This window comes from Podarcis cretensis (genome assembly GCF_951804945.1).
Source record: "Podarcis cretensis genome assembly, chromosome: 13".
In the NCBI taxonomy this organism is placed as follows: Eukaryota; Metazoa; Chordata; class Lepidosauria; order Squamata; family Lacertidae; genus Podarcis; species Podarcis cretensis.
Window position 1 is genome coordinate 19,470,029 of NC_137182.1, and position 27,296 is coordinate 19,497,324.

The 27,296-nt window shown below is 50.1% G+C and overlaps 2 protein-coding genes across 5 annotated transcripts in view; one reads left to right on the forward strand and one right to left on the reverse strand.

Moving 5' to 3' along the window:
• Positions 1 to 104: 104 nt before the first annotated feature.
• On the forward strand, positions 105 to 8,879 carry FUZ (fuzzy planar cell polarity protein). The gene is made up of 11 exons (XM_079949840.1): positions 105 to 380; positions 1,876 to 1,997; positions 3,077 to 3,161; positions 4,120 to 4,188; positions 4,633 to 4,737; positions 5,145 to 5,342; positions 5,422 to 5,517; positions 6,515 to 6,621; positions 6,784 to 6,854; positions 6,950 to 7,051; positions 8,133 to 8,879. The coding sequence occupies exons 1-11, from the start codon at positions 279 to 281 to the stop codon at positions 8,336 to 8,338; spliced, it is 1,263 nt and encodes a 420-aa protein (XP_079805966.1). The 5' UTR covers positions 105 to 278; the 3' UTR covers positions 8,339 to 8,879.
• A 1,321-nt stretch (positions 8,880 to 10,200) lies between these two features.
• AP2A1 (adaptor related protein complex 2 subunit alpha 1) overlaps positions 10,201 to 27,296 on the reverse strand; it is a 37,488-nt gene continuing 20,392 nt past the window's right edge. Inside the window, exons 11-24 of one of the 4 annotated variants that reach the window (XM_079949374.1) lie at positions 27,093 to 27,275; positions 25,450 to 25,547; positions 24,030 to 24,261; positions 22,639 to 22,803; positions 21,946 to 22,011; positions 21,694 to 21,854; positions 18,879 to 18,950; positions 17,268 to 17,350; positions 16,314 to 16,404; positions 15,695 to 15,817; positions 14,571 to 14,687; positions 12,829 to 12,898; positions 12,284 to 12,418; positions 10,201 to 12,066 (exon numbers count right to left, since the gene is read on the reverse strand). In XM_079949374.1, the coding sequence (XP_079805500.1) occupies positions 11,989 to 12,066; positions 12,284 to 12,418; positions 12,829 to 12,898; positions 14,571 to 14,687; positions 15,695 to 15,817; positions 16,314 to 16,404; positions 17,268 to 17,350; positions 18,879 to 18,950; positions 21,694 to 21,854; positions 21,946 to 22,011; positions 22,639 to 22,803; positions 24,030 to 24,261; positions 25,450 to 25,547; positions 27,093 to 27,275 (1,674 nt within the window). In that variant the 3' untranslated portion in view covers positions 10,201 to 11,988. The remainder of the gene's footprint in view (positions 12,067 to 12,283; positions 12,419 to 12,828; positions 12,899 to 14,570; positions 14,688 to 15,694; positions 15,818 to 16,313; positions 16,405 to 17,267; positions 17,351 to 18,878; positions 18,951 to 21,693; positions 21,855 to 21,945; positions 22,012 to 22,638; positions 22,804 to 24,029; positions 24,262 to 25,449; positions 25,548 to 27,092; positions 27,276 to 27,296) is intronic. The other 3 variants (XM_079949376.1, XM_079949375.1, XM_079949377.1) reach the window with 3 other exon arrangements.

The following is a 27,296-nucleotide window of genomic DNA, read 5'->3' on the forward strand; positions in this document are numbered from 1 at the left end:
CCAGGAGGACCGAATGGAAATGGAGAGGGGGCGTGGCGTGGGAAGGGAAGGGGAGAGAACGAGCCAATCACTGAGAGGCGCCTGTTGCCACGGCGACGGCGTCGCTCGCGCCCCAGCGTGCAGCGGGCTCCCCCAAGATGGCGGCTGATGTGGTCGTGCTGGAGGAGCGGAGAGAGCGGCGGGGAGACCTGACGGGGCGTCGGCGGTGATGGGGGGGGGGTGTTTCTTCCTTTGCGCAGAGCCGCTGACGGAGAAGAGCGAGCGGAGGAGCCCCCAAGATGTGGGACGAAGCAGGAGGTTCCGTGACTTTGCTGTGCCTCACGGCCAGCAGCGGAGTGCCTTTGTATTGCAGGAGCCGAGGTGGCTCTTCCAAGCAGCAGGTGGGGGTTGTAGCCTATGCTCCCACCCCGCTGCGCCCTTGTTTTTATTTATTAGATTTATATACAGTGGTACCTCGGGTTACAGACGCTTCAGGTTACAGACGCTTCAGGTTACAAACTCCGCTAACCCAGAAATAGTAAAAAGGTAAAGGTAAAGGTACCCCTGCCCGTACGGGCCAGTCTTGACAGACTCTGGGGTTGTGCGCCTATCTCACTCAAGAGGCCGGGGGCCAGCGCTGTCCGGAGACACTTCTGGGTCACGTGGCCAGCGTGACATTGCTGCTCTGGCAAGCCAGAGCCGCACACGGAAACGCCGTTTACCTTCCCGCTAGTAAGCGGTCCCTATTTATCTACTTGCACCCGGGGGTGCTTTCAAACTGCTAGGTTGGCAGGCGCTGGGACCGAGCAGCGGGAGCGCACCCCAGAAATAACCCAGAAATAGTACCTTGGGTTAAAAACTTTGCTTCAGGATGAGAACAGAAATCGCAGCGCGGTGGCAGCGGGAGGCCCCATTAGCTAAAGTGGTGCTTCAGGTTAAGTACAGTTTCACGTTAAGAACAGACCTCCAGAACGAATTAAGTTCTTAACTCGAGGTACCACTGTACCGCCCTTCATCGCAAGATCTCGGGGCGGTTCATCAAAGAGAGCTCAGTCAGTAGAGCAGAAAACTCTTAATTTGAAAGTCATGGGTTCAAGACCCCTTTGGGGCGAAAGATTCCTGCATTGCAGGGTGTTGAACCAGCTGACCCTCATGGTCCCTTCCCGCTCTGCAGTTCTACGATTCTTTGTGGGTACAGCACATACTTTGTGTATGGAATTAGCTTTGGGAAAGAGCAACACCTGAAAAGATGCTGTCAGTCAAAGTAGAGAGCCTTGGGGTATGTTGCCCAGTGGTATGACATAGCGACTTCATAGGTTTGTACGGAAGATCCATTTTTCAGCAGTACAGCAACATGCCTTGAAGGTGGTTCCTGCTACAACCCTTGACAATCTGCAGCTAATTTCAGTTGGCTGGCCTGGGAAAGACCTCTCTGTCTCTCTCTGCCTGATATCTTGCAGGGGTCATTATCAGTCAGTCAGTACTGAATGATCCGATATGGTATTATTTGCTCATCGCCTTCTACAAAAAAATATCAAGGCAACTTAAAACCAGAGAAGAGCAATTCAAATACAAAGATTATATAACAGATTAAAAACATGATAAAGTTAAAGCAGCTTTCACCAAACTGCAGCTGCCTTGGACTACAATTCCCATCAGCCCTGGCTACCACTGGCTGGTGGGGGTAACAGAAGTTGGAGTCCAAAACAGCTGCAGGGCACCAGGTTAGCAAAAGCTGATTTAAAACCCCTTTTTTGCAGGGCAAAAAAAGAAACCTCCACACTGACTTTGAATTGATACTGTCAGTCTGAATGGGGAAAATTAGGAGTTTGACTCAGTATATAACAGCTTTGCATATTAATATATAGAATACTAAAGCTTACCTTTATCCCACAGCTGCCATTCTCTGTGATTGGCTCCCTGAATGGGGTTCATATGTTTGGCTCCAACCTGGATGTCCTACTGACAGCTGCCTGTACAGAGAATACTCGAGTGGTGTGGAAAGTGTTTCATAACAGGTGAGGTTCCATGCCTTCATCAGGGTTCGTTGTGGTAAGAGGGGTGCATTTTGCTAGGGTTAGGGCAGGAATTTCAATCTAGCAGGAGCAGCGGGGGCAGAGGGACAAATCTCTCTCATTTGTAATGTCTCATAAGACCTGTGCAGCATTCTTATATATTTTATTCAATCCAAGGGGGCTTTCTTAAAACCCCAATAACTGTATTTAATTATTGCTTTCATTGTTGCAAAACTCTGTTCTAAAATGTAACACAAAAATACTAAGAGCTGAACAGAAACACACACACAAGCTTCTTTTCATTAGGCTTTTCAGCCCTAATGATCATTTTTTAAGAAAAATGTAGCAGCAGATACCTAGTAAATTAGGGGCAACAGTTGCTAACTTACATAATTTTTTCCTAGTCAGTTGCGGCTGTCAGAGGAAGGAAAGTGGGCTGCGTTACTATGCTCGTCCTCCTTCCTCTAGCAGCCTTTTCACTTTCCTGCACATAGTGCCTTGCCATCCATGGCTTGCAGGCTACCACATAAATACAATATTGCCTTTATAGGGTTCACTCAAGTTTTTCACATCTTCTTTTGTGATGGCAAACCAAATCAAGTTGCTAGCCATCATGGTTGTTGACAGCTGTTTGTAGGCTGCATCTCTGTTGAACATGGTGGCATTTAAGGTGAAGAGTTCCTGTAGATTTACTGTCTAAAGTGGTGCCTCGCAAGACGAAATTAATCCATTCCGTGAGGCTCTTCATATAGCGGTTTTTTCGTCTTGCGAAGCAAGCCCATTGACAGCTTAGCGGATTAGCGCTATTAGCTTTTAGCGGATCAGCTGATAAGCGGCTTATCAGCGGATCAGCTGATAAGCGGCTTAGCGGCTTAGGAAAAGGGGAAAAAGGGGGGGGACCCGCAGGAACTCGCAAGACATTTCGTCTTGCGAAGCAAGCCCATAGGGAAATTCGTTTTGCGAAGTGCCTCCAAAACGGAAAACCCTTTCGTCTAGCGGGTTTTCCGTCTTGCGAGGCGTTTGTCTTGCGGGGCACCACTGTATATTTATATCCTTAACATTTTTGTGTTTGGTGTTCCCAGCATCACCCTCATTGTCCTGTCCTCAGATGAAGGTGCCGGTGACTTCAGCCTTGGAAGACTCCTTGAAAATGTCTTCAGTGCCATGGTGAGCTGTCAAAGGTGGTGGAATGTCATTTCGGCCTTAGTCTGTAACAGGAAAGTGGGAGGCAAGCCAGTGCATTGGAATGATACATAATTCCAAAGGGAGCAGCTGTCTCAGTTGAGTGGCATTCAGTTCTAAGCAACTGTGCTTTCTAGTGTTCCTGTGTGTTTGTTAAATAGTTATATAAACTTCACAGGGTACTGATCCTCTTCAGCCAAGGTATCTTAGTTGTGATGTGTGCCTAGAGCTACTGCTGCTGATTTAGAGAAAACTTCAGCAAACTGGCTTCCTCCAGATATTTTAGACTACAGCTCCTTGTGCTGGCTGGGGCTGATTGTAGTACAAAACATCTGGAGGGCACCAGGTTGATGAAGGCTGATGCGGAACAGCAAAAAAAGCCACAAGCCTAGTCTGGTGTCTTACAGGAAATGGTCTATTTCAGTAAGATACGGAAAAGGAAAGTTTGTCTGCCCTAAAATCTTCCCAAGAACTCTCGTTTCCCAGCTGCTTACCTGTCCTACCTGCTAAGCCTTTCGTGCAGTTTGATTGCTATTTGTGCATTAGTTAACCATAGCACACCTTAACCATCCTTTCGCATTTGTAGAAAGAATGGCAGAGAATGCAAATTTGGAACCTGGAGGGTGGGCACCACTTCCAGGGCACCCTTAGGTGTGGAGAGGAGACTTGCAGGGGGTTATTTCCAGATAAGCTAATCTGAAGGCATAAAGTGTACATCTGAGGCCAGAGAGGTCAAGCGTTTTGGCTCCTAAAATACACGGGTGTTCTGTCGCCACATCTTGTGATCCACTTGAACACATGCCTATCAAGCTATGTCTAGAAACCTGCTTGGCTTATGCAGGAACTGGGTGCTGTGCTTCTTTGTGGCAAGGTAGCATATACCCTCTTTGGCAGAAGGGATAATCAGAGGATCTTTAGGAGGCAATTGTGTGTTTTACTACAGGTGCTGGTGTTGGGCTTGGAGGAGCTGGTGAATGCACGCAACATTGAACGTCTCAAAAAAGACCTGAAGGTAACGCCTGACCCCAGGATGCCTAGCGACTTGGAGGTTGCTGTATCAATTGTAACAGCTAAAAAGCTCTTCCCTCCGAATGATGTTGCTGAAAAATATTGCAGAATGGGTGGAACCAGTAGTGGATTGTTTCATGGAACAACTTGGTTCTTGTTCTGGTTGCAGATTCCTGGGTTTAACATATGCTCAAAGGCACCCTGCTTCTTCCCTCGTACCTAAGCTGTCTTGCCCTGCCTCTAATAGGTGGACCTCAGTGTTTTAGTAAAAAACTAGGCAAAGCCTGAATTCTTAGCTGCAGATTTCTTTTTATTTCACACATTACACTTTTATCATTCAAATATTTTAAAAATGGATTTCATTACCTATTCCATGTGTTTGGAAGTCAGTTTTTATCCCTGGTAGCTTAAATATGAAATCTCTCTCCCTCCTCCTCCCCCAATTTAGGCATGTTACAAATTGATTGACAGTTTCCTGGAGCCTGGCAAATGCAGTGCTGACCTGACCCAGTGTGTGGAATGCACAGTGGTGCCCTCCAGGGCAATACTGCAGGTGAGACTGGCTTGTTCTTGGGCTGAATGTTGGGGGTGGAGCTGCTCCTTCAGGTATACTGGGCTGAGGCCGTTTAGGGCTTTAAAGGTCAGCACCAGCACTTTGAATTGTGCTTGGAAGTGTACTGGGAGCCAATGTAGGTCTTTCAGGACTGGTGTTAGATGGTCTTGGAAGCCACTCCCAGTCACCAGTCTAGCTGCAGCATTCTGGATTAGTTGTATATATCAGAGGCTGTATGTCTCTCAATAACATTTACTGGGAATCGCTCATGGGAAGAGTGCTGTTGTGCACTTGTGGGTTTCCCCTAGATGAGAACAGGATGCTGAATCAGATCAGATGGAACTTTGTTCTAATCCGTCGGGGCTGTTCTTACATTCCCTGTGTTGCCTTGCTCTTTCCCGATTCAGGAGTGCCTGGAAATCTTTGCCGCTGCAGCAGAGTCGCGGTTTGGCAGCCTGCTTGTGGGTGGTGAGGTGTTGTGTGCAACAGAGCAGTGGTGGCAGCTGGCAGCCTCGGAGGCCATGCTGCTGGTGTGGCTGGTGCGCTCGCTGCCCCCTCACACCTCCCGCGATCTGCCCGTTTACCTTCCTCATGGAAGCCCCACGGTGAGCTGGTTGGCGATTCAGGGAGAGGCCAGTAGAGGAGTGTAGCTTTCTGATTCTCTGTGTCCCTCACTCCCAACAGGTCCCCCACCGCTTCTTGACGCTCCAACTCGTGCCTGGTTTGGAGGTGCTGCTGTTGTGTGGGCCTAAGCCCTCCTTACAGTTCTTGGCTGATGAGGTGAGAGAGAGCAGGGTATGGACCTTGGAAGTGAAGCAGCTAGGATCATAGAATGGTAGAGTTGGGTGGGACCACGAGGGTCATCTAGTCCAACCCCCTGCAGTGCAGGGGTCTTTTGCCCAACATGAGGCTTGAACCCACAACCCTGAGATTAAGAGTGCCATATAGCTCTACGGACTGTGCTATCCGTTTCCTGGCCATTCCCTTTAGGCAAGAACGAGAAATTCAGTGTTTTGCCCCTCCCCTTGCAAAGGGCCGACCCACCCATTGGTTGCCGTCCTCATCCTCTCACTTCTGGTCTGCATGGGGCAGCATCTCCTGGTGTGCCCCATGGAGGACCTTACGATCCCCAAATAATAACATCTTGGAGGTCCCAGGCCTCAAGGAAATTAGACCAGGGTCAAGGCCTTTTCAGCTGTGGCCCTGGCCTGGTGGAATGCTCTGTCACACGAGACCAGGGCCCTGTGGGATTTAACATCTTTCCACAGGGCCTGCAAGACGGAGCTATTCCTCCAGGGCTTTGGCCGGGGTGCAGTCTGACTCCCCCTCTCTCCTTATAAGAAGCTGCATGAAAGTGGCCCCCCAACCTTTCTCACAGGCTCATATAAGATCAGTATAATCAGTTAGGCCTGGTGAGCATTTAAGGTCCCCATCCCTATTTTGCGGGCTGCCATCTGATTGGATTTCACTTTTATTCTGAGTTGATTTTAGGATGTATTTTAACTGATTGCTTGATTTTTATGGTAATGTGTCATATATTTTGATGTTTTGGCCGGGGAGGGTGGGGTATTAATAATAATAATAATAATAATAATAATAATAATAATAATAATAATTAATAATAATATAATTAATAATTAGTTATTATTATTATTATTACTATTATTCAAGGAAGAAGGGAGGCTTTGGGGTTTTCCTTGCTTAGGGCATGCTCTCTGTCCCTCCAGAGAACTGGAACCTAGTGGCGCTACCAGTCCCTTTCTCTTTCTTCCTATAGTTAGTGAAGCGATTTTGGCAGCCGCTGCTGGATCTTCTGAAGGCAAGTGCCAGAGCCCCTCCTCGGTGCCTGCCTCCTGGCATCGCTCTTGCCCCTGGGATCCTGGGGTGAGTCTTCTGGGAGAAGAGAGCGCTTTTGAGGATCTGAACCCCTGTAGGGGCTGGCTTCATGTTTGTTCCACCCTTTTGAAAATTATACTGCCAGCCTTGCCAGCGTTTCCCCTGGCCCCATTATAACCCAACTGTTGTTCACAATCTCATCTCCTACAGGCTGTTGCTGATCAACCAAGATCAGAGGAAAAGCCTCTTCACCGTGCAGCCTCAGGGCACTTCAGCTGAAGGTATGGTTCAAGCTGCATTGCACTGGGGAAGGCCGGAGAGAGCCCACCCTTTCTCAACAGAGCATTTAAATATGTATCTTTCCACACTTTTACAGGATCTGAGATGCCCCTGAAAAATCGCCTCTCTGCCCTCCGCTCCTTCTATTCCCTCACTGTCTCCTTGTACTTCCCTTGTGAGAAGTTCGAAGAGAGTCCAGGTGAGTTCTTGATTCTTTATCCCTTTTGTCCTGTGAATCAAAAAGTTCTTCTGTGACATTTCAAGTTGTGGCAAGTATTTGCATGTTGGAACATTTTATTATTATGCAAAATTCAGGTTCTTGTGACAGGTGGAACTTCCTGGTGACTGAGCAAGGCAGTAGCCATAGGGGCCTTTTCCAAGTAATTTTTTTTTACTGTAGCTTCAAAGGCTTAAAGTTAGTTCCCCTCCTTTGTTTCCGTAACCAAAGCCGACATTCCCTGGTGGCAGATGCACAGCCTGGGAGTCATTTTGGACTCACAGCTGTCCATGAAGGTGCAGGTCAGTTCTGTGCCAAGGGCAGCTGTCTACCAGCTCCATCTGGTACGCAGGCTGAGACCCTACCTGCCCACAGACTGTCTCACCAAAGAGGTGCATGCTCTAGTTATTTCCTGTTTGGACTACTGCAACACGCTCTATGTGGGGCTATGTTTGATGGTGACCAGGAAGCTACAACTAATCCAGAATGTGGCAGCTAGACTGGTGACTGGGAGTGGCCGCCAAGGCCATAGAACACCAGTCCTGAAAGACCTACATTGGCTCCCAGTACGTGTCCGGGCACAATTCAGTGTGTTGGTGCTGACCTTTAAAAGCCCTAAATAGCCTCGGCCCAGTATACCTGAAGGAGCGTCTCCACCCCCATCTTTCAGCCCGGACACTGAGGTCCAGCACCGAGGGCCTTCTGGTGTTTCCCTCACTGCGAGAAGTGAAGTTACAGGAAACCAGGCACAGGGCCTTCTCGGTAGTGGTGCCCGCCCTGTGGAATGCCGTCCCATCAGATGTCAAGGAAATAAACAACTATCTTATTTTCAGAAGACATCTGAAGGCAGCCCTGTTTGGGGAAGTTTTTGATGTTTGGTGTTTTGTCGTGTTTTTAATATTCTGTTGGGAACCGCCCAGAGTGGCTGAGGAAACCCAGCCAGATGGGCGGGGTATAAATAATAAATTATTATTAAAAATTACTGTTCTGCGTGTGGGGCCAAACTTGCCCTCCAGCCTCTGTGATATCCTGTGGAGCTTGATATTCGTTGTCCTTTCCTCAGTCCCTCTGCAGGAGGAGTTCCAGGCTGGTTTCTCCCACTGTCCTCAGCACTGTTACCTGGTCTACTCTACGTATAAGGCCTATGCCATCCATGGGAAGCGGCACCAACTGTTCCTGATTGTGAAGCCAGATGTGCCTACCTTTGCTCTGCGGTCTCTGGCAACCAGCACCCTCCAGACCCTCACAGCTGAGGACTCGCCCTTCTGAGGGGATGTTCCCTACCGGACTCCCAAGATGAGATATGGGCACCGAGACAGAGCCCTTGGACCTCCCATGCAAGCTGTGATTACCCTGCATTGGACCAGCCTGGATTTGTGGGGGGGGGGAGAGCCGGAGAGATTCTACAGAGTTAATCCACTCACTCCCTGCTCTTTATGGAAGTGAGAGGCCACTGGGTTAGCAATGGCGATGAGTACCAGTTTATGTCTTGCATATCTGTTCCTCACTCTTGGGAGGAAAAAATGGAAAGCCACCATTGTCTAGACATGTTTGTATTAAGGCATCAGTGTGGCTGGCTGGCAGGAAGACCAATATTAGGGGCAGCCAAGTAAATTCTAGTTTTGTCTCCCATTCTCCTGAGTTCCACAAGGGCAACAGTGAAACGGAGGAGGAAGCTGATAGCAAATACTTCAACCTGGAATGGTTGACGTAAGAAGGCAGACGGGTGGGGCGGTGCCCTAATAAACCAGTCTCTGCTGGAAGGCATATCAGTTCAAATGCTGCATCCATAAAATTTGTTTGCACCTGATTCTGGGGAGAGTTGAGATTGATTTTTTTGAACTTTAACCTGTGGCAGAGGTAGGGTGCTGAAATGGTGCCTTCTATCCAATTAAGTACACCTCAGGACAGCCACTGTGTCTAGTCTGTCTGTCGCATGCTGAGTATTACAGCACCGTGGGATGTTCGATAATGACTGAAATTGGTGTTGCCAGCTTTCAGTGTGGTATTTATAGCACTGTGCTTTTGCTGCTGCTGTAATTTCTTTGCTTCTATTTATTTCCCATACTATTCCTTCCTGATTTCACCCTTTCCGGTAGGAATAGCTCTTTCCTTCTGCAGCAGTGCAGCATCTTCTGATATTCTCTCTCCCTCCCTCCCCCCCCCCCCCCTCTCTCTCTCTGAGTTGATGTGCTGGTGGCCATGGCTGAACTGGAATTCCCCAAATCTTGCCTGTCATTAAGCAAGTACTGATTCCTTGGCCTCAATCACCCTAATTACTTGACCTCTATTACACCTCTACTGTACGTATTAGTGAAATGATGGCTATAAGGCACTTTGAACACTGTAAAAGCAGGGCAGGCTAATCTCTGCATCTCCAAATCTTGGACATCAGCTCCAGGCAAATAATCAGGGATGGCGGGAATTGGAGTCAAACAACATTTGCCTCTAAAGTAATACATAAATATTAAATTCTAGGCAGGGCTTCATTGATCAGGCTGTTAATGAGCCACCTTGCAATATAATTTGGGTTTGTAAGAAGACTAGGCTCTTGTTTTTTCTTAAGTCATTAAGAAGTCATTCTGAAAATTTATGAATTGAGCCACACAAATTTGTGTTACTTTGGTAAGTAGGTAGTTAAGATAGAGACAGACAGCTCTAGTGGAAAAATGTATCTTGGGAACAGAGCTGTCTAGTAGACATCCACTGATCTGCATTTGTCACTTATATGGCCCATAAAATTGCTGCCTTTCAGCTGTAATTTCTTGGAATTCAGTTGTGGGTAACAAAATGGTGGCTGAAATTCAGAGGAGTTGAATTTCAAGAATGCTTGCTGGGGAAATGCTCTTTCTCCAATCCAGATGGTTTGTATGCATTTTTAATTCAGCAGAAGCATACTTAAATTAGTATTTTGCTCAGGCTTTATTTATTTTTAATCTATTCCAATATTTTAAATGCATGTTTCTAGTCTTGGCTTGCAGACCTTTGATGGCCAGTCCCTCTAAAACACCCTTGGACAAATGATTAGGCTCTTCACTTAGTTTGCAATGTCTTTCCTCCAACTCTAGCATTTTCCCTAGTCCCACGAAGACTCTAAGTTGGTAACCAAAATAAGAGGCTTGCACATCAAATACGTTTATGCAGGTGATCTGCATAATTTATTCACACCACAGAATTAAGGGAGGGGCTTGTTACAGATTTCAACACCCACCAGAAATGGTATATCTTAGGGAAGCGAACATGGTCTCCTAATCTTTAATTAGCCCCCTTCATTCCCCACTGCTTTTAGGCTTTGCAGGAAGGTGAGAGATTACAAAGGTAAATGCATTGTGCTTCTGAGGAAGAAGTGGGCCTCCTCCCTCTTTTTAAAAAGTCTTGCCTTCAGTCCCACGGCTCGGGTACCCTAGAAAGCATCCCTGCATTCTAGCCCCAGCAAAAAGCACACTCTTTGTGTCTTGTGCCATTGACATAACGGAATGGTTGCACTTCGGCCGCAAAGTGTTTCGACCGCTTCTTGGCTTACCAATTCCATACAGCTGAACCCCTTCTTCTGCGAGTGTCGGGGCAAACCACCCCCACTGGAAACATAGCGGGTTCCAACTGTGAAGACAAAGCTGCCCTCGCGTCCCCATAGCTAGAAGCCCGCATGGAAGAAATTCCAGATTCTGTCTCACACAGTCATGGCTACCTCTGCTCCAGGGGGCTGGGGACCCCTCCCGCCCTGCCATTTATCCACATATTAAAAAGCAGCACACAACGAGTCAGTCAGCGGTGTGGGGGTGACCCAGCCTGGCTTGATCCTGGCTCTCCCCCGCCCTCACGGCTTTATTAAGAGTCACATGGAGATAGATACAGGCATTCAAAACCCAGATAAAACTAAGATGCGCTAGATAACACCTACACAGCAGAGTAACATGGAGCCCGGGCCGGCATGGAAGCTGGGACACCCCCAGAATAGCATGAACTGAACCTTCCCTCCCTGCTTTTCCAAAATGCACGGAGGGCAGCATTCCAGAGTCTCCAGGAGGGAAGGGTGGGGTTGAGGGGAGTCGGGAGAGGAGTCGATTAGGCATCTCTTCCTCACAGCCCTCCCCACCTTCGTGCAGTTTTTCCTTCTAGGAGGCGAGAGAAGGGGGGGGAGGCTCTCGACTTATGGTTACTTCCCCACAAAAACACACGCAACTGTAACACTGGAATGGTCCATGACAAAGGAAAGGAAGAACGCCCATGCCCACCCCACCCCGGGGAAATACACAAGGCAAAGAAAACACAAAAAACAACCCCCCTACGAGCAGTTCCCTCCCCACAAAAAACCCACACGCACCCCATTCCTCTCCCCCAACCCCCCCCACAGCCAGCTCAGGGGAAAGCGGGGGGAGTTAACCTCCCCCACAGAAAGGCCTTGTCTGGGGGGAGAAGGGGGCGAGGATTGTAAACAAAACCCAAAAATGCCGGCCGATATCGTGGGGGTAGGGGTGGGGATTAAGACCACAAATCTCAGCCTCACCCCGAGTTGGAAGGGACAGGCAGATGGGATGGATGGGAGAGATCTTGGCTTTCTTCCAGGGGGCCACCCTCCGGGCAAGGGGAAGATGACTCCCAGAAGGATGCCCTACCCCCACGCAAATCGTCCCCCCCCTCCCCACCGTCCCAATTCTACTTTGTCCATGCCAGGGACCCCATTTCTGCTCCCCACCCCGCCCACCTTGCTTTGTATTCCTTGGTGCTGGCCCGGGCTAGGCAATGAGAACACAGAGGTCATCACAACAACAGGCAAGGGAGCAGTACAGTCTTTCCGGAGGCCCCTGGTTTGGAGGGAGGGGGGAGGGGGCAGGCGTAGGTAGCCAAGTGTGCAGGAACAGCCTCCCCTCTCCCCGGTGCAGCCCGCCCTCCCCGCCTCCTCTGGTGCGGCCAATGTCTCAGAACTGCTGAGAGAGCAGCTCGCAAAGGTGCTTCGAAACGGACTCCTTGCTGGTGCGCAGGGTCAGCCGGTACATCTGCAGGGAAACGTAGGCAGGTAAACAGTCAAGCCAATTCAGCCTTTAAGCCTGGCTTCAGAAAACACTCTTGGGGCAGCAGAGCTATCAACTTCTCCCCGCTCCTTCCCACTTTGGGCGACCCAGGAGTCCCAACTGCCAATTCTCTCCCACTGCAGTATCCTCCTTTCCACTCTGCTCCCAGAGCTCAAGCATCCCGGAGCTCTTGCCTCCTCACCTGTGCCTGGGCGTTCGGCTCCAGCCGCAGCAAGCATCCCACCTGCAGCGCCTTCGTCTGGATGATCCCAGCTCCTACGTAGTTATCGGGGTTTGGATCCACCTTCTCCAAGAGCGCGCTGCCGAAACCTAGCAGCTGTGGAAAGAAGGGAATTCAGCTTAGTTGGGCTCCTCTGCTTGGCTGCTGTGGGGAAGGCAGTCGAGGGGAAAGATGTACAAGGCGAGGGAACAAAATGGGGTAGGAAGATGCTGGCATCCTAGCCGGCAGTACAGCTCATGTGGTCTCTAGCTCTACATCCACCTGCCACCCAAAAGATTTCAGTCCCAGTGACACAGGTGTCCTGCACATTGTGCAAAAGCACTCTTTGTTGGATACCAAGGAATGGGAAAGCCTGGATGTTTTATACCCCATCTACTGACCCTGATCTCCATGCCTATTTACCTCTGTCACTATTCCAAAGAACATTTGCATTTCATGTTTATTTGCCCAAACCTTAACTTTCCACGCTTCCCACGGTGAACGCAAACACATGTGAGCGTGCTCACCTTGGCCTTGGTGACTTCAGAATCCATGGGGTGGTTTGCCTTGAATATCTTCTGGGCTTCCTGCTGTGGCCTGCAGAAGGATTTGGGATGGGATAGCATCAGATCAGTGACAGCGCAAAACTTTCTCTTCCTCATCAACCTGCCACACAACCTAGTTGTGCCTCAGCCATTCACCAGATGTTGCATCTGCCGAGTCACTGTGGCAATTAAAAAATATGTGCACCTGAGCAAGGCAAAAATAAGTCCCCAGGTACAAGCAAAAGCCGTTGGGCCTTGCAGGAGAGTTCTGGGCACCTCTTCTAGGCAGGTTGTTTGATAACCAACAGAAATGTTCATGGTACAGCAGTATCTAGGCCGTATTATGCAGTACAAGAGATGTTCTAAGCCACCCTTTGTCATCAAGTACAGCTGAGCTGTCTTGCTGCTCATAATCCTTGCTCAGGCCCCAAAAGATGCACCTACCTCAAAACATGGCTTGGGAAGCCTATGGAGATCTCCAGAAGTTGCTGGACTACAACTCCTATCAGCCCAGACAATAAGTTGCGCTGGCTGGAGCTAATGAGGGGTTGCAATCCAACACAGCTGGAAGGTAGCACCAGGTTGGCAAAGGGAATTTCAAACACTGATCTCTCAAGTAGGCCAGGAGAAGTGGGGTAGATCTCTCAAACTGCCCATCTTTTGAGACCGACTGATTTCAGGTGATATGGAAGGAAAGGAAGATGCCACAAGCAGGATCTAACTAACAGTCACTCCAAAAAGCTTTGACTAATACCTTAAAATCTCTGACTATTTCCTTATCTCTCTCTCTCTCTCTCTCACACACACACACACACACATATATAGGTGGTTGCTGGGGAGAGAAATTGCATAGGCAGCAGCATGTATGAACAACAGACACAATTAAAGCAATCCAATTCACACAGCTTTCGACTAGCTTGCTAAAAACCACAGCATCTGCTTACAACGCTGCTGCTCTTAATCTAAAGGGAAGTTTTTGCTATAGGTTCTTGACAGAGGGCCAGCACTTCTACTGAGCAAGTCTCACCAGCACAAAACAGACCAGCTCACAGGGTCATGTCCACCTGATAAGACTTGGCCAAGTACGCATTAGATGGTTAACTGATCCCATTGCAGGGGTAGGGAAAGGCACAAATTTTCACTCCTCCAAGCACTTGTGATGGCGGTGGCAGAATGGCTGGGGTGCCACCACCCCTAATAGTAGTTCATCTGGAATACAAATACTGTGCCATTTATGGACACAGGAAACTGTCTTATATTGAATCAGACCACTGGTCCAGCTAGCTCAATTATTGTCTACTCTGGCTGGCAGTGCCTTTCCAAGGATTCAGGCAGGCATTATTCTCCAGCCCTATCTTGAGGCACCCAGGATTGAAGCTAGGACCTTCTGCACGCAAGGCAGGCGCTGTTCCACTGGGCTACAGTCTCTCCTGAACATAAATTTGGTAAAGAGGACGACTGCTGCACACCGACAGTCACCTAAAGAGACTTTAAGGCTATACCAAGCGGCTCAAGAAAGGAGAAGGTTCCTGGGATGGACTAAGCAAACACAGGGAGGGGGAGAAAGCACAAATGATGGGAAATATGTTAAGTCTTACTGAGGAAGTTTTCTGAGTTGCTCCCTCAAACGCATAAACAGGTGCTGGTAAACCCAACTTCTGATATTAAAATCAGCTCCACCGATAACATTTCTCAAAACTCGTACTATATATTCCCCCACTTACAGGCTGAGCTGTTTCCAGCGCTGGAAGAAATCTTGTGATTGCATCTCTGTTGCCTGGAAAAATTTGTTGACCGTTACGGGCAGTTTGAGTGTGAGGTTCTGCAGCGTCCCACCGTACCTGGCAGAAACATGGAGGAGAGAGACCCATGAAAGGGGGCATGGGGGGGGGGGCGGGAAGAGACACTGAACTCCCCATAGCACAGCTGTCCCTGCACTTCAAGAGGATCGGCTGGAACATGGCTGATTCCCCAAGTCCACTGAGCACAGGATCTTCTAACTGCCAGTTATGAAACATAGCAATTGCTGGAGGTCCGACATTCATGGGAAAACTGGAGAGGGATAAGGTCTGTCAGTGGCTACTGGTCATGATGGCTATGCTCTGTCTTCACAGTTAGAGGCAATATCCTTCTGAATGATAGCTGCAGGAGACTGCAGGAGAAACAAGCGCTCTTATGCTTAGCTCCTGCTTGCGGTTTCCTTCCCAGGCATCTGGTTGGCCACTGTGAGAACAGGAAGATGGAACAGAAGGGCTATTGGCCTCATTCAGCAGCCTCTTCTTACACTCTTACAAACAGAGGGAATAACAGGGTAAGGACTAACCATGCAAACGGCAACTACCAGAACTATGACATGGATCTCACTCAGCTCTGCTTATGTACAGAATTTCTCCGCAACACTGAGGGCTAGAAACATTTCGTGCGCTTTTCAAACCATTACGGAACCGTTCTGCGTCATTCCCTGCTCCGGTGCAGAGACGCAGCTGGTCACGCAGGCTGCCCCAGCCGCAGCCACTTCTCCATTCATCCCAATGCAACAGCCCTTCTCTTCCGGGTACCTATGGCGCCCCAAGATCCCCTCAAGTTGGTGACAAAATGGGGAAGCGGGGAGGGAATTGAGATGAGCCACAACTCTGGAGAGGACTGAAAAGCTTAAACCTTCCTATCCAGGGCAGGGGACGGATAGGAAAGAAAATGACCCCGTTCAACAGATCAATCATTTTTGACGAGTGAAGAGGGAAGCCTGCTGGCTTGGGCCTTGTGTTTCAAGAGAGAGCGAGAGTGCAAGTGGAAGCCATGCCAACAAGCTGGCGTTCAGTCCCCAGAGGGATGCTGTGGACTACAGTACCGGAATTTTATGTTGATGAGGGGCGCCTCTGTGAAGTCGCTCAGGCACTCGATGTTCAGGACCTGCTGCACTTGAGCGCCTCCCTCCACCAGAGGCTCCACTGCTTTTGTCTGGATGTTGAGCTGTGAGCGGTGCTAAGGAAACAAAGTGTTATCCTCCCCGAGGAGCAAAGGGAAAGAAAGCCTCTAGTGCCACAAGTCTACTCTGAGATGCCCCTGCCCCCAGTAAAGGTAAAGGGACCCCTGACCATTAGGTCCAGTCGTGGCCGACTCTGGGGTTGCTGCGCTCATCTCGCTTTCAGGCCGAGGGAGCCGGTGTTTGTCCGCAGGCAGTTTTTCTGGGTCATGTGGCCAGCATGACTAAGCTGCTTCTGGCGAACCAGAGCAGTGCATGGAAACGCCGTTTACCTTCCCGCCGGAGCGGTACCTATTTATCTACTTGCACTTTGATGTGCTTTCGAACTGCTAGGTTGGCAGGAGCAGGGACCGAGCAACGGGAGCTCACCCCGTCGCGGGGATTTGAACCGCCGACCTTCTGATCAGCAAGTCCGAGGCTCTGTGGTTTAGACCACAGTGCCACCCACATCCCCCCACCCCCAGTAGACGTTTACAAAAGGATATGGCTCTGCAGGTCTCCTGGGTAGCTGACTGTAGGGGTAAAGCTCTGGAACTGGATGGACGTTTTGTTCCCGTAGAAGAGATACATCCGGCCTGGAGAGAAGACATTTTAAAAAAAAATGTGGAGCTGCTCAGCATCTCACCTTGGCTGCTCACACCACCAGCTCAGGGCCCCTCGACACCAGGCATGGAGAATCTGTGAGCCTCCAGATGTTGCTGGACTGCAGATCCCATCATTCCTGCCTACCATCCATGCTAGCAGGGGCTGATGGGAGTTGGAGTCCAATGACACCTGGAGAGCCACAGGTTTCCTGTCTCTGCCCCACACCAACAAGTTTAGCCAAAAGGCCAATAACCAGCACAAACTGTCTCTTCCAATCTTCCCCTCAAGAGAAACTCGTGCTGGCGCTACAGCATGCAGCCCTCTCTGGTTTTGGCAGGAGGAGGTTTATTTATTAACTTTTATAGCCGATAAATATCTTTACACCCTGGCTTCTTCCTCCGAAACAGAGCACAGGGCTGCTTCACATAAAAAAACATTCACCGGCTGTCCCCTGGAAGCAAGTATCACTAGAACCAACAGGATAAACTGTGTGCCTCCCTTTGTCTCCAACAAAAGGCAACACTTACATTACATTACAATCAATCAATCAATCAATCAATCCAAGCAAATGCTTAGATTACAGGATTCCCAAAATTGAAGTACCGCAATTTGTCAGAGACTTGGGTACCTACTGCTCCCTGCCCCACAGGCAAAAATCTAGTAAGTGTCAACATGCAAAAGGACTTGAAGGGAAAGGATTAAGAATTAGTTTAAGAGGTGGGGAGCACATCAAGGATTTGATGTGAGGAGCATCTCCTTGAAGTAAGGCCAATGAAATGCAAAGACCAGCTTCCTAATATGCAAGTTGGGGGAGCTGGTCACCATTCTGCCCACTGTCCCAAACCCCACTCACCCAGGTTCTGCCGGAACTCCGATTTCACCCCGATCTGCAGCAGCTGGTTCTCAAAGAGCACTCCGTTGTTCTTGCACACAAACCTGCAATGGACCACGGAGGGTTGGTTAGAGGCAGGCAGGTATCCAAGGTCTTCCTTCTGTTTTGGCTTCTAGCACCCAGGGCTTCCCCACACCACCCTTTCCGCTGGTGCTGGTCTCTTTTGGCATGCAGCTGGTCAACCCTAGCTTACCTCTTGCTATCTAAGGGCTTAAGGCTCAGCTGACAGCAGGTCAGTGAATCGGAAAACCCCCTTGTTCAGAGGAGACCCTTTTCTTCCCAACTGCCATGCCTGGGAAGCAGAGGAACTTCAGCACATAGCAGAGAGTGGTGTCAGGTGAAGCTAAGACAACGCTGGAAACCTCAGTCCCAGGGTGGAGGTTCCCTCTAGGCCTTTCTATCTGGCTCTTGGGGAGCCTCCCCAGGCCACGCTGTGTTGAACCAAAGGTGAATGCCATCTTGGTAGTCAAGATAACCCCACCAGTAATTGGTATTGTGTTGTAGCAATGAGCTTCTACATATTCCCTTGCTTTGATATATAGGTTAACTGGCTTGCTTTGGTGTTATCCTTATTTGTGGATTTCTGAGCCCAGAAAGGGGAGCTATCTACAAGGTTTGGGTATTTGCCACCTAGGCCCTCATCTTATCAGGTTGGTGAAGCAATAGGAAGGTCTGCCCAAAGTGACATATGCTGCTTTGTGCATAAAGAATACATGAAGGTTTGCTTGGGTGCAAACAAGCCATCTCCTTGCTGCGGTGTCCGTCCCACATCTGCAAAGGCTGGGAGACCTGGCAGGCTGCTTTGCTGTTAAGTCTGCACTTTTCTTTTAATAAAACACTAGAACTGATCACTCTGGTGTGGTTGGACATCCTTTCTTTGGTATCCCTGCACCCAACCATTCCCACAAGCCCTCCTTTGGGCCTGAGGTTCAGGACACACGCCCCTTCACGGCCCGGCCCTGCACTCTCCTTTGCTGCTTTTTCCTGGCTGAAATAGATCCCTAAACCATGGGTAGGCAAACTAAAGCCCGGGGGCCGGATCCGGCCCAATCACTTTCTAAATCCGGCCTGCGGACAGTCTGGAAATCAGTGTGTTTTTACATGAGTAGAATGTGAGCTTTTATTTAAAATGCATCTCTGGGTTATTTGTGGGGCACAGGAATTTTTTCCCTCCAAAGTATAGTTCAGCCGCCCCCCTCCCCAAGGTCTGAGGGACAGTGGACCAGCCTCCTGCTGAAAAAGTTTGCTGACCCCTGTCTTAAACTGCGATGATCTCACTTGCTTGCCTAGATGAAGGTGTGTGGGCATATGTAGGAAGCTTCACTGAGCTGCATCTGTTGTCCTGCCCACTTTCACCTCAACCCACATGGACCCTGGGAGGCTGCCCATGAGGAAATGCAGCCCCCTGGGCTGAAAACGTTTCCCAACCCCCTGAGCTAATAGCATAGATGGGATCAGGCTGGTGAACCAGAGAAAGCCTCTTGCGCCAAGGGGGAAGAGACTTCCAGTCTGCCGCTGCCGCCACCCACAGCCCCAGCCTCTGGGAGCCACAGTCCCACTGCAGGATCTTACTTGTGAAGCAGTTCATCGGCCTCAGCAATAGGCAAAGCGGGGTCCTCAGAGACAGATGCGGCAGCCCCTGAGCTGAAGGTGGTGGCAAAGGCCATAGCAAAGGGGACCAGCGGTTGGCAGGGGTGGGGAAGAGAGAGAGAAAGAGAGAGCAGAAAAGTTGAGTCACCAGGGCGCAGCACCAGGTTAGTACCAGAAGGAGGCAGAGAACAAACACACACGCACACAAATATATAGACACCAAGCCAGCATGCAACATAGCAGGTGAGGAGGCAGCGGAAGGACCAGGCACTGTTCCTAAGCAGCTTCTAAAAGAAAAGGTTGGGAACCTTTGGTTCTCCCAGTTGTTGCTGAACTGCTATGTCCATCATCCCATTGGCTATGCCTGCTGGGGGTGGTTTAGCACAACTGAGGCAGGGGACAAAGTTTTCCCACACACACCTGCACTAAAAGGACAAGAGCAAAATGTATTTGCATCATCATCACCTTTGCTAAGATACATATAAAGGAGAGGCCACCGGATGAGACCATCACAGTCTTGCATCCTGGTTCGCCAGTGGCCAAGCAGGTTCATACGGGAACCTACAAGCAGCAGGGCCCAAGTACGGCAGCGCTCTCCCTACCTGCGATTCCTAGCGGCTAGTTTCTAAAAGCGCGTTGCCTCTGACAGTGGAGCGACAGCACATCCCTCAGGGTTAGCAGCAACTGCTAGCCTTATCCTCTGTGATTTTGTCTAATTCTCTTTTAAAGCCATCCAGGTGAGTGACTTTATGCATAGGCAGACTCTTCTTCCTCCAAAAATCATGCCTGCAAGCAATTTAGGTGCCCTGACCTGCTAAGAAGCTCACCTTCCCCTCAAAGCTCAAGAAACCCAACTCTGAATTCCTTGACTCAGAGACACCTGCCACCCCAAGGGAACCCACGACTCCTTTGTGGTAGGACCTACATCTGCACCAACCTCCCACACTGCTGCCACTGATAGTCCAGGAGATCTGGCTATCAGTGGCTTAAACCAACCTGCTTTCTCAAAGAAGCATGATATTCTAGCCATGGGCCTCCACCCCCTGGACCCTGTGATCCTCACTCACATGAAGGATGTGAAAGGCTTAAGGCAGTTAAAAGTAACTCCCAATTCCTCAAAAGCCCCGGGATGCAATGGCCTCTCTGGCCTTTGCAGTCTAGAGGCCCCAGAGGCGACACTCATGTCAGGAAAGAGAAATTCCCTTTGGGCTGTTTGCTTCTGTTCCACAGCCACCTCCACCTATCTGCTTGCTTGGAGCTATCTGTGTCCATGGCACTTTGGAACACGAGAGCAGAGGGTCCCTGCCCCAAGGATCATCCAATCTCAAAATTCCACCCAGAGGAGAAAGAAGAGGACAGGGAGGCAGTATGCAGTTGTTTCGGCTGCATGTGCGTAGGCTTAGTTACAGTGTGATGTGTGGGACGAGGGGGTGGTGCGGGTTTCATAGCAGGCAAGAAAGGTGGTGTCAGGCAGGTGTTCTGCGACGCCGTTGCAGGCGAGAAAGGACGGAGGCACTGATGTTCAGATGATGGAGGGTGGTGGAGCCGGAAGACCGAAGATCACTGGCAGAGATGTATCATGATATGGGGGGCGGAGAGAGATTGCAGGCGGACAACGAGGTCGGGAGGGGGGTGGCTTTGAAGGCAAGGACAAGGAGCTTGAGCTGAACTAAGGCTCTTTTGCTGACACAGCACCGGACAAGGAATAAGAGCCTTGCTCAGACCAAAAGCCCATCCCAGTCCAGCATCCTGTTCTCTCAGTGGTCAACCAGATGCTACAGGGAAGACCACAAGCAGTGCTCTTCCTGCCTGTCATTCCCAGCAGCTGGGCTTCAACTCCCATTGGCCATGATGCCTGGGCTGATGGAGGTTGGGGTCCTGAAAGACTCAAGATTCCCCATCATTTCAACTTCCATCATCCTTCTCCTTGCACAGAGAGCTGAAGTAATCAAACACACAGGTGGTTTTTTTTAATTGCTAGATGCCCTCTACTCCTTCCAGCTGATGGGAGTCCTAACAGAGAACTGGGACTCATTGAGAGATGCCCCTGAAGAGGTTGGGGAGGTGGGGTAAATAGCAGGGTGGGCAGTATTGGCAGAGAGAGAGTTTCAGCCCCTTACTCTGCAGGCAGGCCAGCCTCCACCAAGAGGGATGAAGGACTCTCGGGAGGAGCCTCCAAGTCACTGCTTCGTCCAAGGCAGAGCAAGAGAGAGAGAGAGAGAGAAAGAGAGAGAGAGAGAGAGAGAGAGAGAGAGAGAGAGAGAGAAAGAGAGAGAACCAGTCCCAAGAGGCAGCAGACAGAAAAAGAGAGAGAGATATACACACACGCACAAAAAAGGGCAAAGAAACAGAGAGCAAGACAAGGCCACAAGGACTAACACATGCCCCTCTCCGAAAGGACAGAGAAAGCCCATAAGGTCCCCACCATCTTGGAAACAAGCACCCTCAAAATCCATCTAGCCTGCCCAAAGCAAACATGAACACGGGGAGGAAAATCCACACCATCCCTTCTGAAACACAGGACCAGATACCAGGCCAGGCTTCTTCTCGACTTTCTGAGCTAGCTGTGGATCAGAGTTACTATTCCTGGCAATGGGAAAGGCCCCTGTATCCCTGTTCTGTGAGTGACTTTCCTCCGGAAAAAGAATGGCTTGCACCCTTTTGACGGAGAGAGCATTCGGTGGGCCTTGTGTCTACAGGAGTCCGCCATTACTCGCCGCAGCACCACTGCCCAGTTCCCCTGGGAAAGCAGAGGGCCAGAAAAGCCTGTGCCCACATCCCACCAGGGCCCCCTCACCTCAGGAAGTTATCTTCTGCGCCAGACACAAGGCCAGTTGCGGATGAGGGGCTGTCCGAGAAGACGTCCACTAAAAGGTTGCCAGCACTGGATGGGACGCCAGAGGCAGCTGCTGGGGTTGCCCGGAGGCCGAGGAGGTCGGCAGAGGGGGATGGCGTCGACTGTGGGGAAGCGGGAGGGAGGGAGAAGCCAAGGTAAAGGTCCTTCCATGCACCTGCCTTGAGAACTGAACCCATGAACCCTGGTACCTACCTTGGGGGCAGAGGAAAAGGCACCGGGCCCTGCGCTGTGGGAGCATGCTTTCTCTCTACTCCTGCACTAAAATGTGTCCAGAAAAAAACAAATTCTGCAATTGGAATAATTGTGCAAATTGGACACATTCGTACATCAGATTCATTAACACCTCCTCATTTCTGCGGGGAAGGGACAAGCCTCTCGGTGCTGCCTTTTACAAATTCCGTTTTCTATATCTATTATTTCTTTACCATTTCTAATTTACAGATCTGCATTTCTTTACTAATTCTAATCTCTAGATCTATATAACTCTATACAGTATCCATCCCTGCTGCCCACCTCTCAGATTTGCATTTTATCTTTTGGGCAAGGCCCAAGGGGAGGGAAGAGGGGTGCACTGTGCGCATGGCAGCGCCAGGACACCAACCAGCTTGAGACATCACAACTACATTTCTCCCGGTTGGCAGATCTGGCAACAAGCTGACAAATTCTTAATGGAATTTGTCAGCCATCGCAGAATCCACCCACCCACTTCCCTTCCCACCTTACAGCACCACAGGCTTTCTGGTAAATGGTTCTCGCCCTGGGCTTTGACTCCCGAGACCTCCCTTCTCCAAAGAGCCCCAGTCTCCCACACACAAGGCACCATTTTCTTGCCAGGGGACACCCCAAGTCTCCAAGCCCCAGACCCTCCCTCTCTTTGGCACTCACGGCAGTGCTGGCTGAGGGTTCCATGCCCCCATTGATTTCGGAGTTGGGGTCCTTCTTGCCGTCGTCCAGCTCGCTGCCAGCTCCAGGGCCCTTCTTCTTCTTGAGCTTAGCCAGGATGGAGGACTCGCGCTCAGGGAATGGAGGCATCTCCTCCAGCACCGTTGCCTAAGGGGCGGAGTTGGGGAGACGGAGAAGGGTTCGAATGACGAGTTATTCGTCTGCTTTTCATTTACGGCTTGGTTATGTCCGCAGAATGGAAAGGTGGCAGGATTCCCAAGGACGTGCTCTAGGGGGAGCTGGCTTCAGGCACCAGGCCCATTGGCAGACCAACTCTGTGCTACAAAGGATGTCTGCAAATGTGATGTGAAGGCTGGCAACACCAACCCCACCATGTGGGAATCCCTTCCAGACAACCACAGCGCCTGGAGGCAAGACAGTCAGCAGTGATCGGAGGAGGAATGACTGCTGGGCGGAGCGCAGAGCGAAGCAACGCTGGGGTGCATCTGCAGCAGCACAGCTGGACGCCTTCATCTGCCCCAGCCGCGACAAAACACCCTCAGCAGGGGCTGTAACTTTTCAATAGTTTGACTTCACCCCCAAAGGCGTATTGTCCCCAAGACGGACGGACGCCAACAACTTTTTCATTCATGACACTTCTATTCTGCCCCATAACCATTCTCTTGCCAGCACCAGTTTTGTTTTTAAATGCAGCAGAAACAATAAAATACCAATCCAGTGCCCAAAACAAGCAAACGGCAGAGATAAAATTTAAAAAGCCCATACAATTCCTCTTGGAAAAGGCAGATCTTACAAAAAACTTCAGGGAGCCAAAATGCTGGAATCCTCAAAGGCTCCAGAGCCCTTTTCGGCTCAAGGGTCAGATTCCTTCATGTGCGGCGGACGTACGGCCCACCCAATGTTGTTGGACTACAACTGCCATACACCCTGATCATTGGGTCACACTGTCTGGGGCCGATGGGATTTGGAAAGGGAGCTGTGGCTCAGAAGGTCCCAGGTTCAATCCCTACCACCTCCCGGTTGCTGAAACCTGCTGAAACCCTGGAAAGCTGCTGCCAACCAGTATAGTCAGCGTAGGCAGGGCAAACAGAGGTCTGACCCTGGTATATAAGGCAGGTTCCTTTTCCTGGCTCCCCATTGTGGCCTATGGTGAAGGGGCAGAAGTGGGCTTCTGGCGCAGCACAAAAAAAATCCCAAGAGCTGATTTCAATTCACAGATCGAAGCCTTACGTCTCCCCTTATTTGATGCAGCTGCAACCAGTTTCTCTTTCAGATCAGCCAACTCTCTTCCCCCACCCAGTCTCCCCAAGATGAATGGCTGACTTAGCTACCAGCCCACCCGTCTCTCGCAACATTCCCAGTTTCCCCCTCACCAAGACATCGGTGCTGGCAATGGAGCTGAGCTTGAGGTACTCAACCGCCCGCTGCTGCAGCTCCACGTCAGCGTTGCGGATCTGGCTGTCGGAACGCAGCACTTCCTGGATGGTGCCCTTGGTCTCAGGGAAGAGGTTGATGAACTTGATGTAGGTGGAGAGGAGCAAAGCCCGGGTGGAGACGCTGCAGAGGTGGAACTTGGAGTGCAGGAGGTTGAACTGCACCAGAGGGCTGGAAGAGGGGAAGGAAGGAAGGAAGGAAGGAAGGAAGGAAGGAAGGAAGGAAGGAAGGAAGGAAGATGGTAACTTGGTTTCTCAAACGGCTTGGCTCCCAAACAAATCGGCTCCCGAATGTCACAAACCCAGAAGTGAGTGTTGCAGTTTGCGAACGTTTCTCGGAAGCCGAACATCCGACACAGCTTCCAATTGAGTGCAGGAAGCTCCTGCAGCCAATCAGAAACCGCACCTTGTTTTTTGAACCATTTTGGGAGTTGAACGGACTCCCGGAATGGATTAAGTTTGAGAACCAAGGTTCCACTCTATTATACTTTCTTTCTAATACCCTGCCCATCTGACTGGGCCCCAGCCACACTGGGAGGTATCCTACAAAAATAACAACAAAACAATGACAAAATCAAACATTAAAAGCACTCTGAAATAGGGCTGGCCTTCAGATGTCTACGAAAATTTTTACAGATTCTAACATCTGCCAGGAGGGCGTTCTGCAGGGCAGGTGTGACTACCAAAAAGGCTTTCTGTCTGGTTCCTTGTAGTTTCACTTTGTGCAGTGAGGGAACTACCAGAAGGCCCTTGGTGCTGGACCTCAGTGTCTGGACTGAGTGATGTGGGTGGAGATGCTTCTTCAGGAAGGAGGCACGGGTTGAGGGTGGCACCATTTTTAGCTGCCACACTCCAAGTCAGCATAGCAGAGGGGAGGAGACCTGAAGCAAGGCATGCCAACGTGCCTCACCAAGCTAAGAAAAGAAGGGGACGAGCCTCTGCAAACAGAACTAAGCCCTAGTTCTCTGTGAGGCTGCTAACCTGTCCCTGGGCTGTACCATTCATTTCAGACTGCAGGTGGAGGCTCACGTGTTGGAAGGATCATACCAAAAAAATTAAATATAAATCTCACCTCCCAAAAGAATCTACATGCCAGAGTCCTAGCCTTGCCATCTCCCTGACATGCTTGGCCTAGCGCCCACTGGAATGGTAAAACAAGGGCTTCCAGGGTTGAGAACCACAGGGTTGCTGCCACAGGGATTGGAGAGAACCAGCCCACTGAATGGCCTTGAGGAGGCATCTCACTCAGAGCTGTTTTGAGGGTTGGTGGATGGAGAGAAAGAACCTGTCACCAATAAGGTGGGCTAGTGAGTCCCTCTCCTAGGCACTGCCCACATCCCTTCCTCCCGCAGTTCCCAACCTTGAGCGAGGATCTCCAGCGATGAGGTTCCCAAACTCCCCTAGGATGTAGCCGCCAACTTTGACCATGTTCTCGTGGCAGGCGGGAGCCTGTAGGGCCTATGGAAAACAAAGGAGATCTGTAATGTGCCAGGGAGAAAAAATAAGCCCCCCATTCAGGCTCCCATGCAACCATTAGGCCATGATTTAGCCCTTTTCCTGACGTGTCTCAAAAGGACTAACACCACAATTGCCTCAGGCTCTTTTAGGTTCATTCCGGGTCTCTAACCCAGAAAGAACTGTGGCTGAATCGAGATGCACAGGCAACTCTCAATTTATGTGGGGGTTGTGTTCCAAGGAACCATGTGTTTAAGTGAAACTGCGCATACTTGGAACACTACTGAAAAAGGCTGCAAGCACCCCATTCAGTCCTTGCCCCCCCCTTTATGATTTTCAGGTTTATACATTTCAAAAAAATTACAGTCATTTTAACATTTCAAAACTTGGCTTCCTTCCCCCTCTTTCTGCGATTCCTTAAATTTATTCTTAATACCTTCTGCATATCCAAATTAATTTAATTTGTTCATTTATTCATCCACTTTAAATACATGCTCTTATGAAATTGCAGGTTATTACAGTTACAGGTTATTGCCCCCTTCTGTGACATTTTCGGGTCACTTCCAGGTTTGAGGTGCGGTTGCGCACATACTGGACATGCTTAAAATGGTCGCTGCCTGTACATAAATTCAGTGATGAGCCTGCTGTAGAAGCGCATTCATCACAGCTTGTGACACATGGACTGCCATCTCCCCAGGACTGAGCTTAGGGCAGACTTCTCTCCCTCCTCTGCAGTTTGTGACAAAGACTGATTCGCACAGAGCTGGTTGGCTGTTCCTTGTGTTTATAGGTCTTGGAACTGCCCCCCGCCCCCCGTTCTTGTTGACAGACACATCTAGACGTACCCTTTGTGACAGACACTTTATTAATATTGCGAAATCAACTCACCTAGATTTGCAGAATTCCTCTTGGGCCGTTTTGTATCAATTAGCAGCCCTCTAGCGAGGCAGCTGGACATACATCTCACCCACCCACAGAGCAAGCAGCACTGGGAAAACTGTGGCCCTGTGGATGCTGTTGGACTCCAACCCCCATCATGCCTGATTGCTAGCCATATTCTGGCTGTGGCTAATGGGAGTTGTAAAGGTAAAGGTACCCCTGAGTGTTAGGTTCAGTCGTGGACGACTCTGGGGTTGCGCACTCATCTCGCTCCATAGGCCAAGGGAGCTGGTGTTTGCCCGCAGACAGCTTCCGGGTCATGTGGCCAGCATGACTAAGCTGCTTCTGGCGAACCAGAGCAGCGCACGGAAACGCCGTTTACCCTCTCGCTGGAGCGGTACCTATTTATCTACTTGCACTTTGATGTGCTTTCAAACTGCTAGGTTGGCAGGAGCAGGGACCGAGCAACGGGAGCTCACCCCGTCGCGGGGATTCAAACCATTGACCTTCTGATCGGCAAGTCCTAGGCTCTGTGGTTTAGACCACAGCGCCACCCATGTCCCAATGGGAGTTGTAGTCCAACAATATAGAGGGAAGAGTAGTCTTCTCGCCAGAGCGACAGGGCAGGCAAAGAAGAAACGGTCAATGACTCTGACCAACCCCACCCACCTCAAAGACCGTCTTGGCAGCATAGCCTTGGACGTCGTCTCGGTTGATGACGATCTGGATGACGCGGTACCAGACCTCCTCGCTCACATAGTCCCCGGCGATACGGATCAGATTGAGGATGGTGTCCACATACCAGCTGTAGTCCACTGCGTATTTCTCAGCAAGGATAGCCACCTTCAGCACCTGGGAGATATGGAAAATGAA